General features: G+C 35.0%; 1 protein-coding gene across 1 annotated transcript in view; it reads left to right on the forward strand.

Moving 5' to 3' along the window:
- The window catches only part of LOC129004701 (bicaudal D-related protein homolog), a 100,583-nt gene extending 94,377 nt beyond the window's left edge, over window positions 1–6,206 (forward strand). The window contains exons 7-10 of the mRNA XM_054433267.1: window positions 213–314; window positions 1,071–1,181; window positions 3,526–3,786; window positions 4,822–6,206. Of these exons, the coding sequence (XP_054289242.1) occupies window positions 213–314; window positions 1,071–1,181; window positions 3,526–3,786; window positions 4,822–4,968 (621 nt within the window). The 3' untranslated portion in view covers window positions 4,969–6,206. The remainder of the gene's footprint in view (window positions 1–212; window positions 315–1,070; window positions 1,182–3,525; window positions 3,787–4,821) is intronic.
- The last annotated feature ends 5,889 nt before the right edge of the window (window positions 6,207–12,095 follow it).

Here is a 12,095-nt window from a genome sequence, read left to right on the forward strand (position 1 = left end):
ATATTGGCATATTTAAACAAAATTCTGGTTTTGTCCACACGGTTTTATCTCCTGTTTTAAAACTAGCAAAATTCTAGCCCGAACTCCCAGAGCACTGCACTTCTGATTGTAACACGAGTTTCTTAAAAAGGTTGTGGTTTTTGAAAACTTATTTAACTTATTTATTATCTGTAAGGATCGAGGAAGATATTAAACAAATGTGATGTTTTCAGGTTGGACTGTTGACAAGTGTGGTGCAAGAACTGTGTGACCTGGTAGGGGAACTGAACACTGGAGACTACAACAATAGCAGTGTTAGTGTTACGGACCTTGAGGTGAGCTTCACTGTGTATTGTAGCTGACATTAAATTTCGGATGAAATCCCTTGGGTTCTGAGACAGGGTTTGTAATTATGTTTTGCAGAGGCTTTGATCAATATACAAATAGAAATAAAAGAAACAAAACAATTGAAATAGTCTATGTTGACTGGCCACTTTCTTACATTCTGAGTAGCATTTTCAAAAATAGGTTTTAGGACACTAAATTATTTAAAAAAAAGTTCAATTGGTGACTTTAAGCTGTGTTTACACGAGGCCAGTAGACAGGCAGGTTAAACTGCTCGCTAACTGAATTGAGTAAACTCTGTTTTAATGAATCATCAATTAAGAGTTTTCCATGTTTCAAAAGCATGAAACATTGTTAATAGTTTACTTGGCAAAGACTTTTAAACTCCTCTTAATTGTGTGCAGGCTTTTTTGATAAATACTGTAATTGCAATGAAATAAACCTTAGTGACAAAATAAATATTCCTCAGTGGCTTCTCTAATATTCTCTCTTGTTGGCTTGCAAAACTCCTTTGTAGCCAGAATGTTAAATGGAATATAAACACCATGTGTTTTCCTTGCAAAAAAATCTCAAGGTTGCTTTTACTTTCTAAGTATGTAAGAAATGAGTGAAATTTGTTAAATATTTTCAAAACTTCTCTGCAAGAAGTCTTTTTTTACAATAAAAATTATTTAGTTTTTTTTAGGTTTATCATCAATTAAGTTTGAGTTTTTTTTTTTTTAACAAGGTAATGGTTTTGTTTGAAGGTGGAACTCCATCGGGCTCAGGAGGCTGTTGACAAAATGACCAAAGATATTGAAGCAAAGAAAGAAGAAATCAAGAAACAAGGAGAAGCCATCATGGACCTTACCGGAAAAGTAAGAAATGAGTTTATGATGTTTATATTATGATTTGACTCTACTTGAATGGATAATCAATCTGTTTTATTGATACTGTTTTTATTAAAAATCATGACAATAAAAGAAAAGATTATAAAAATAAAATTCACTTTGGCTACTTGCTATGCACAATTAATTAATAGACAATTTCATTTTTCCTGACTGGTGTTTGTGTCACCACTTTGTTTTTGTAAAATTCACTGACAAATTGATCTGACAACAGAGTTGACTTAACAATTTATGGATACTTAATAACACTAGTTTTAAAACAAGATGAAACGAAATCCTGGATAGGTAAAATTTTGCGATCAGCTAAAAGTGAATCAAATCAAAGCTACATACACTAAAAAAAGTGTACAAAGACAAAAAAGTGTAAAAAACCATTAACATAAGAAGCTTAAATCAATTAATCTCAGTACTTTATATAATGCCCTAGTAATTTAATAAGTAATGACAGACATACTAAAAAAAATCAAATAAACAAAACAATAATAGTGCTGAAATTTCATTTTTAATAGTTGTTAGCCTCCGGATTACGTTTGAATAGTTATAATGATTTCAGTACCTGCATTCAGTAATCCAAATTGCTGTTTCTGGCAACTACAGTTTCGGTTCTGCTAAGGAACCATCTTCAGGCCGTACAAGGTGTCTTCAGGTTATTTACCTCTACTGTACATGAAGGTCGTCATTGATGATAAAAAATACATATAAATCACACACATTGAAAGACAAACGTTAAATATTAAAAACAACCGAGTACTCGAGGACACAAGACAGGTGCGACGTGACCGGGTGGAAGTCGTAGTTTGAACTTATTCTCCCGGTCGTGTCACACCTGTCTTGGGTCCCAGAGTACTCGGTAGTTTTTAATGTTTAACTTTTGTCTTTCAATGTGTGTGTTTTATATGTATTTTTTATCATCAATAACGACCTCCAATACCGTGGAGGTAAATAACATCAAGACACCTTGTATTGCCTTTAGATGGTTAAATAGCAGAACCTGAACTATAGTTGCCACAAGCAGCAATTTGAATTACTAAGTGCTGTAATTGATGGTGTACCACAAACTAATACTAGGAATTTAATAAACTGTTATTCATTTCATGCTACCCTCAGATCATACCTGCTAAAGTGTTTAGGAGAAATAACAAGGTCTTTCAAAAACAACAGAACACCTCAAAATAGAATTTTTCACCATAGCAATAGACCTGCACTATCTAATGCACTGCCACTGTTATTTTGTTCTGGCTTTCTTTTACACAACTATTCTTAAGGTCCAATTCCAATCAAGCGTCTACAGACAGAGTTGTTAGAGTCTTCAGATCATAGATCAGATCAGAGTCGTTACTACTCGACTGCTCCGTGAGCAGTCCAGTCGCTTCAGTCGCGCGGCTGTAAAGAATTTATACATACGGAGAGTAGTGTAGAGTTTATACATACAGAGTTTGAGGTGTGTACCTTCATAGATGATTCAGAGTTGATGGAACTGGTTCGTCACCACCCATAAGTTTTCGACCCCAATCACCCTCAATACTTGAAGAAGATGTCTCTGAATGAGAATACTCTGAAACCCCTCTTTTCGCCGTATCATGAATAATGGATTAGGTTGTTCATTGTTTTTTACCATGCACATTAATATTTCCTTTTCCTCCTCTTCTCCAAGTAATATATTTGCTGCCAACTGTGCTTATTCCATGACGGTGAGTGCAATTGCACTAGTCGTAGGAGTCGCGGCATAGGAATTAAGACAACGTTTCGAGCTGTACGGCTCTAGATGCGCGGCTGTAGACTAGAGTCGTACCAGTTTGCCGCATAGGAATTGGACCTTTAGTCTGTTTTGAAACTAGATGTTTTTTAATATCAAACAGAAGAAACTAGAGATTTTAGGATATGCACCAAATCTACAAATATCCTGTCACATTTTTCTTTTTTTACTATTTGAAATTTTACAACCAGTCAATAATATGATACTGTTTACAAGAATTTAGCAGAGAGTATTGCCAGAAAATTGTATGATAAAGTTGAAACAAAATTGTTTGTTTAAAAACCTTGAAATAGTCTACTTAATGTAAAACAAACATATTTGTTATATAAGAATGGCCAGTATCGCTGAAACCGCAATTTGAAATCCATGGCTTATAGATTCGCCCCACTGCATGGTTAACATAGAATGGAGTATAGCTAAACTCCATCCCATTCCAATACTACATAGATAACATTCTTTAAATAATCCGTGTAAACTCGACCAAGTATGTAATTTTAAATAATTAGTGTAAATTAAACCAACATAACCTCTGGTGTAAATTCAACTATTTTCCACCAGTTGAGCGTTAAGGAGGTTGAGCTGTCAGGTGCGCAAGAGGCACTCGACCTAGCACGAGCGGACCTGCACGATGCCGGCGCACTGGCCAAAGATGAGATGGTGCAGAAGGCGTTCGAGGTGCGCGACGGCGCAGTGCAGCGCAAGAACGCCACGCTGCTGCAACTGGCCCACACTCGCATTGAGCTGATGCAAGCCAACAGTCAGCTGATGGAGGCTATTCAGCAGAAGGTGGAGTTGAGTCAGCAACTGGATCAGTGGCAGGTGAGAGTGAAATAGTTATGTGTGCAACTAGTGAGTAAAGCCGTACTTTTTTTAATGAGATAAAATGTTGTCAATGTAATCTTGTTTAAAGAAGACAGCTTTCATCACGAATTGCACGTTAAACTTTGTTTAGTTTTTGGAATGTGGTAACTAAAGAAATATTGTGCTCAACAAATATACAACATTGAGGATAGGTGTTTTGTGGCTGAGCAGCAAAACACACCTATTGAGGTGCTTTGTCAACCCAAAATTCGCCAATCAAAAATACTCTCCACTAGTAACATATTGTTGATCATCTTCATAAATTAATAATTACTTTGTTGTCAAACTTAAACATTGTTTTCACCACACTATGATGTTTTTAGCTGTTTTACATACGTTCATTGGTGGCTGAAAGTTACGTTTTGCTGGCCATGCCAGCTGTCGTCGTTATTTGGGGACCGAGCAGGTTTTTACATTCCTAGGGCCACAAAATCAACTGCCCGCTTACTTACATAAACACAATCAGTATCCATAGCATTGCAATAGAATTGTTTTATTGTCACCGTTGCCTAGCAACTATTTGATATTATTTTTGCTAAATTCCTCAAATTTTTTTTTTTTTTTTTTTTTTTTTTTTTTATTTTTTTACTTTTTCTCTGCATAAAAGTTGTAGTTGTGTTGAATATCAGTGTGCATTATTATTGTGGTGAATAGTGGTAATAGGATATAGTGTGGTGAAAATTAGCGTTCGTACCACGGACCGAAATGGTTTTGCAGCTCTCGACTTCGTCTCAAACTTAAAAACTATCTCAAGCCGGCAAAACCTCATTTTCGGCCCCAGGTACGAAATATACTATTGTTATTCATAAATTTGTTCATGCAATAATTAATTTTACTTTTAAACAGCTTATTTCATGTTGATTACTATGTAATTAAAATAAACTTAGCCTAAATAAATTTTGAGAAATCCGCTGTTTTGAGTTAAATTTTATAATGCACTTTGAAATTGACTCAATATAGTTGAACTAAAATCAACATTTTCCCTCATTTTAGATGGACATGCAATCCTTGTTGGACGAACAAATGAGGAGAAAACTAGCCAATCCTGAACCTGAACAGTCGTCCAGTGGTCAAAGCACTCCAGCATCTGCCGAGCGTAAGCGAACGTCTCGTCGTCTGTTTGGATTGTTCCAAAGGTGACCTGCTTAACCTGTGTTTGTAATTAAAAAACTCAACTTTGTACATTTGTAAAAAAAAAACATGCTCTAAGCATAACCGGTTACAAAATCTCGTAGAGTAACGTAGGATAAGATTTTAATATTCATTGCTACAATGTCAATGTTTTACTCATTTTATTTATAAATTTTATTGCCAAGCAATAGTATTAGTCGTTTTTAAGATTTTTTATCGAGTCAGTATTTTTATACTTTTTTAATAGTCCTGGAGTATATTTTAGCCTCACATGCAATAGAAGGAAGTCAGGTAAACATAAACATTTTTTAGTGAGATTTAGTTATTTCGATTGTGTTTCGATTTGTGTCATTGTAACAGTAACATATTTATGTATTTATTTAAGTGTAATTTGATTTGTTATTTGTGTTTAAAAAATGTAAACACTCAACAAATATTAACGTTACTATCATTCCATAAATTGTATTGTTGTTTGTACTTGTGCCTTGGGTCTCTGTGATGAAGTTTGTGAGTCAGACTTGAGGAGAAAACATTGTAGTGTGTAATTTAAAATTGCCAACTTACACTTATTGTTATTACTGAACACATCCTTTCAACGGTTGAAACTGAGGTTGAAAAACTATTCAAAGAAATCTTACAAAAGATTTATATGCTTGGTAAGACATTTAATATCAAAAACTTCAATCTACACACAAAAAGAGAGTTAAATGATAAGTTAACACGCAAAAACAAGGACATTTTATTACTACAGGGTTTTGTATGATCAAGTAAGTTTGCTAATATTAAATACTAATTTGTAAACATCAGCTTTAATTATTTTATTGTAAAATTATTAAATACACTATCATTAACTTAAGATTCCTGTGATATATGACCAGTTTAGATAACAAATGTTCAGGGTAATGATTAATAGAACATCTTACTATCTCTGAAAATCATTGATTTAAAATTTGTTTAGCCTAATATTAAATTTTCCACTAGTTTTTTTCACCAGAATAATTGTAAGTAGAATTGTAACTAACACCATTTTGTGATAGAAATATTTCTCTAAACTTTGTTAAGCATTGAAAACTATAACTTGTTGATTGATTGTAATTTTATTAGAAAAATATATTTTCTAGAACTATACATATTAGCGCACATAATCGCTGCAATTTACAGTAAATATAATGAAAGAGCTGTGCTTGTATATAATTATTGTAGTTACGTTGTAAATAACAGCATTAAAACTGAATATATATTGTTAATTGAGCATTAATTTGTTTACCTCATTTGCATTCCCTTCATGTAACCATTGACTTTGGATCAAGTATTGATCCAATCTATAATAGATCAGGGCTGTACTATTGAAGTTGTATTATCTCCTGCGCTAAACAGATTGTGTGATAACATGTTCTAATATTGTAGGAAAAATTTAGATGACGCCTGTGTTGCAGCAAAGGCCGAATTCTAATATAGAGGAGTTTTTTTCTAGAATAAGAGAACAGGTAACAAATCTACCTCAGAAAATTACACTCTGAGGGCTTCTTAGGCGAACAAAAAAATCACACGACTTAATTTCTTCACTGAAGAAAACGTCTTGCATTCAAGGAAGATATCAAGTTTTACCCTATGTGATGTTTTTTGTGTATCTATATGTCCATTTACTTATTCTTTTAAAATAAGCCAGTTTAAACCGATCACTTCCTAAAAACAACCTCTGTTAGCCACACAAGGCTAAATCAAAGTTTTAATTAGTAAGCGAGAATCAGTCATAAGTCATAAGTCATAAGTCGTTTATTCAGCAAAATTAACATAAAATGCATTAGCTACGTCAACAAAACAAAATAAAATACAATATTTACATAACAAAAAAACTCTCTTGTATAAATTAAAACTGTCAACTATGCTACTATATTTACCCCACCAGTTCTAGGGCAAAGAAATTCACGAACGCTGCAGAAGGCATTATCCAGCAAAAAATTCTTCAGTATTTTCTGAAATCTATTTAAATCCTGTTCGGTCTTTAAGGAAGGAGGAAGGTTATTGAAAAGCTTGACGGCATTGTATTGAAAGTTTTTTTGGAAGAAGGAAGTTGAGTGCTTAGGAATTGCAAGGTCGGAAGAATTACGAAGTGTATATCTATTGTTGATCTGTGAACAAAAAGAAGATATATTTTTTCTGGTGAAGGATAGTGTTTCAAAAATGTATATGGATGGGAAGGTTAGAATTCGGAATTTTTGGAAAATGTCTTTGCAGGATTGTCGTTTAGGTAGGGAAAATATGATGCGGATGGCTTTCAATTGTTGTCGGAAAAGAAACTTCGTCTTTTCACTTTCACTACCCCAGACAGGGACAGCATAGGATAAATATGGATATACAAGACCATAATAAGCAGACAGGAGGACTTCTGAATTTACTGTTTGGCTAAGCATACGTAGCATGGAAATACCAACTGATATTTTTGTTGTGACATGTTTGATATGTTTGTGGTAGTTAAGATTTTCATCAAGGACCACACCAAGGAACTTAACCTCTTGACAGGGATGGATCTCATTTTCACCCAACAGTAAGCTAAATGTTCCTTGCTTTTTGTTTGTTTGATGATTTGAAATGCTAAATTGGAGAAGTTGGGTTTTTTTTGCATTTAGGACAAGATGATTATCCTCACACCATTGGAGCAGGCTATTAGATTCAAGAAAAATCGATTGCTCAAGTGTTTCTGTAGAATGACTGGATACAGTAAGAGATGTATCATCGGCAAACAGACAAATGTTTGCCTTGTTTGCGCAAGTGGGCAAGTTGTTTATAAATAGAAGGAATAAGGTCGGTCCGAGGACGGAACCCTGGGGCACACCTCTCGTGACTGAGGCGTCAGCAGAACGATGATACTTTAGAAGACCTGTTTCATCGATGGCAGGGATTGCTACATACTGCTTTCTTCCTTTAAGGTATGATGTAAACCAATCAAGAGCAATGCCTCTAATGCCAGCATCATGCATTTTTCCCAGAAGTAGACCATGGTCAACTAAGTCAAAAGCACGACTCAAGTCAATGAACATGCCAGCCACAGACTGTCCCGAATCAATGTCTTTGACTACTTTATTTATGAGGCTGAGTATGGCCTTTGTTGTGGAACTATTCTTTACAAAGCCGTACTGTTTTCCAACTAATATATTGTGTTTCTCTAGGAAATCGCACAGCCTACTAATTACTGCTTTCTCAAAAACCTTCGAGAACGTCGAAACTAGACTTACAGGCCTGTAGTTATGGCAAGAACTTCTATCTCCGCTCTTAAAGATTGGCCTTACCAAAGACAATTTTAGCTGGCTAGGAAACTTTCCCTCGGCAAACGAGCTATTTATTATGTGACTTAACGGTGTTGAAATTAAGTCTGAGATTGACTTGATTAGTTTTGGTGATATCCCATCTACTCCAGCAGACCTTTTACTCTTAAGGCTTTGTATAATTTTTATTATTTCATCTGGATTAATTGGTCTTAGGAAAAAAGAGCTTGTATTTCTATCTATACTATTGTTTTGGACGTTGTTTGTGACACATAACGGACTTCCAACCGTTTTAATAAAGAATTGATTGAGTTTCTCACAAACATCCTTGGGTTCAGAAACAATGCCACCAAAACTAGTTTTTAAATTAATACTTTCTATACCCCTTTCACCTTTTTTCCGTCTGTTATTATTTATAACTTTCCAGATTCCTTTGGTTCTATTGTCGGATTCCTCGATGATATTTAATACGGCCTTTGATTTCTCTTCTCTTATTATTCTCCTGAATCTATCTTTTATTCTAAAGTAGTATTGTCTTAAAAAGTGATTCGAATGTAAATGTTTAGTTTTTTCGTGGTATATGAAACATTGCTCCTTTAAGTTTTTAAGTTCGTCAGACATTTTAATGTGTGAATTGGATTTTTTTATATGTCTTTTTAATTTTTCTGGAAAACATATCTCAAAATAGTACTTAAACTGGCTTATGAAAGCATTGTACTTATTCTCTGTTTTTGTCACTTGGAACACCTCATCCCATTTTTCATTTTTTAGATAATATTTGAACGTTTCAATATTAGAGGTATTAAAACTCCGTCCATACTTAAACTTGACTTGCCTGTCATTGTTCGATAAATTTATGTTCGTTGTTATAGTCTGGGCACTGTGGTCAGACAGTATAGTCTTAATAACTTCACTCTTTGTGCCATCATGATCGTTTGTAAATATATGATCAATTAAGGTGCATGATCCTGAGGCTTCTCTTGTATACGAGTGGATAGTGTTGTACAGACCAAATGACGCCATGATGGCAGTAAATTTACTACCAGAAAAACTGTCAATAGATAGATCAATATTAAAGTCTCCAAGAACAAAAACCTTGTTGTGCTTAGCTGCATATTCATTTAAACAGTCGTTCATAAATTCAAAGAAGTGATCATGGTGACCTGACGGTGGTCTGTAGCCTGCTACAACAAGTATTTTACTTTTTTTACTAACTTCTACTGACATTGCAGAAAGTTCACACTCGCCTTCTACACTAAACGCTTTACAGTCAAGTGGTCGGTGTTTTATACCGGGAGAGCACCATATTGCCACACCGCCCCCATTCATTTTGGTTCTACAAAAAGCAGAGACATAAGTCAAGTTGCCTAAGACTAAATTTTCTATCTCATGCTCTTTCAAGAAATGTTCGGACAAACACAGAATATCAGGAATTTCGTCTTTAATAAATATTTCTAGCAGATCTACTTTGTGCATTAGACTCCTAATATTCTGATGTGCTATTTTGAGACAGTTAATCACCTTATCCTTTCTCTGGTTTCCCTGAGGAAGTGTGCCCAAGGAACCCCCACAGGTTTCCGAGCCTCCCCTAAAAAATGTTTGGAGACAAATGTTCGAGTATTGTGGTTGTTACTTTGCTCAGCTATATAAGAACGTACAGGATATGGTTTTATTTGTTTGGAGACTGTCACTGATTCGTGGTTCAGCCGAGGCTTAGGATAGAGTTGACTATTAGAAGGTGTCTGGATGGGGAAAGAGCATTTAGAAAGGTTCATTGAATCTGCCAAGAGGTTTGCCAACATATGCTTGCCCTTAAAATTCAGATGTAGCCCATGTCTGGTGAATGCAAAACGAGGGATGGAACTTAAGGACAGAAAAGTGACGTTATTGTATTTAGATGAAAGACTAAGAAGATCAGAGTTTACTTTATTCACAGATGTATTGAGGGAGGGATTGTCGTGTCTAGCAGGAAGACCGACGAGGATAACTTTCTGACTAGACATTTTGCCAAGAGTAGTTTCCAAATCTAAGACAAAATCTAAGCTGCAGCGTTCGTTTACAATATTATTTGTCCCTCCCATAATGACGACATAATCACATACATTTGAAGAATATGCTCTTACAGTTTCTAAAATGTTTTCCATCTTACCATTAGGTTTTACCCACTCAGTAATTACACTTTCTGATTTTACATTTTCTCTTAGCAGCCTCGATATGTGGCGCCCGTGACTATCTGAGCACACAACAATCGACACTGGCTTTGGGAGGGTACGGGCTGAGGGTACAGGGAGCGGAACATGAGCGTGAGTTTGCCCGATGGAGCTTGTTTTGGATGGAAATGGTTTTTTTGAGGTAGATACATTTTTTTTGGAGGGACAGTCTTTCCAGGAGTCACCCTAGGAGTGGGTGTCTTTTTTGGAGGAGATGATTGACACTCCAGGGAAAGATCATTGTCTAGTGATGCAAGAACGCTAAATTTATTTTGATTTTCAAAACATGTTTCAGGTACCTTTGGTTGTTTGTTTAGTCGAGTTTTTTTGTGTTTTTTTACTACCCAATCACCAGAACTATTACGCTTAAGCTTTACAGACAACTTATTGCCATTGTTTGTTACCCCTGTACATTCATTTGAACTGGTAGAACTTTTTACCTCATTTAATGTATAAGATACAATACCACTTTCAGCTTTAGGTTGATGTATGTTTTGATTAATAACATCAGATGGTGCAAGCTGACAACCAAACCATTCCAAAAAGGGTTTATTTACTAAATTTAAACAATAATAGTGCAAAATGGTCTTAGCATGAACCAACACATTGATTCCACACTCAAAGCCATTTCTCTGTTTAAAGCAAGGGACTGAAAATACATTTTCAGATGGTATACTTAGATTGAGAGAAACGGTCTTCGCACACTTATTGTTAGACCCTGGAAGAGAATCCAAGTGGTAAGCGTGTTGTTGAGATTTGTCAATAAACAACAGAGACCAGTGAGAACCTGATTCCCCATTGACCAGATCATTGCTATTATTAACAGGAATAAATACATATTTACAATTGGAGTACTCGACAGATTTAGTTATGTCTGTAATAACATCTTGATTGTCAAGCTTTATTAGCTGTGAGAGAGCAGGGGTGATAAAAAGGGATTGACCTTCAATTACATAACTTTGCAAGGACAGAAAGTAATCAGTAATTATGCTATCATCCACCCATTTATCTTTTAACATTTTGTTTAAGCTAAGAATATCCTGTTGGGCTAAACTATTCTTAACTTTAAAGTCTATTAAAATGTCTAATTGTTTCTTGTTGTCAGAGTCCAATGATTTTATTTTATTCGACAATTCTGTCAATTTTCCGTTTAAAGAGTTGTTCTCGGTCATGAGGGACGATATTTCGGAGTCTCTTTGTCGGAGCCTCTCTTCCAACAGCCCGATGCGCGAGTTCAATTTGTCAACTTCTACAGCAGCATCGTCTTGAATTTTAAAGGAACAATTAACTTCTTCTTGTCGACGTTCTTTTTCAATATTTAATTTTGATGACAAGATTTGAATGTCAGTCATACTTTGTTCTAGATCTTTGGATGTTTTAACCCTGTCATGATTTAAATGTTCAAGGTTTTCTAACAACTTTGAGATGTGCAGGGAAAGATTTTCTAACGACAATTCCGGGTAGTTTGCTTCAATCTTATTAATTTCGGTAGTAAGATTAAGAACACTGGTTTCATAAAAATCGTTTGCTGACTCTGATGTCTCGTAAACTAATGCTCCACTGTCATCCATTGTCAAAATAATTTAAAACAACTTGGACTACTTCCTTCAATGTCAATAATACTAGACACAAACAGATGTGTAGCCAGATTAGTATCACG

Source organism: Macrosteles quadrilineatus, unplaced genomic scaffold (genome assembly GCF_028750875.1).
Source record: "Macrosteles quadrilineatus isolate MER2022 unplaced genomic scaffold, UCM_ALF_1.0 Scaffold_10__1_contigs__length_6754688, whole genome shotgun sequence".
NCBI lineage: Eukaryota > Metazoa > Arthropoda > Insecta > Hemiptera > Cicadellidae > Macrosteles > Macrosteles quadrilineatus.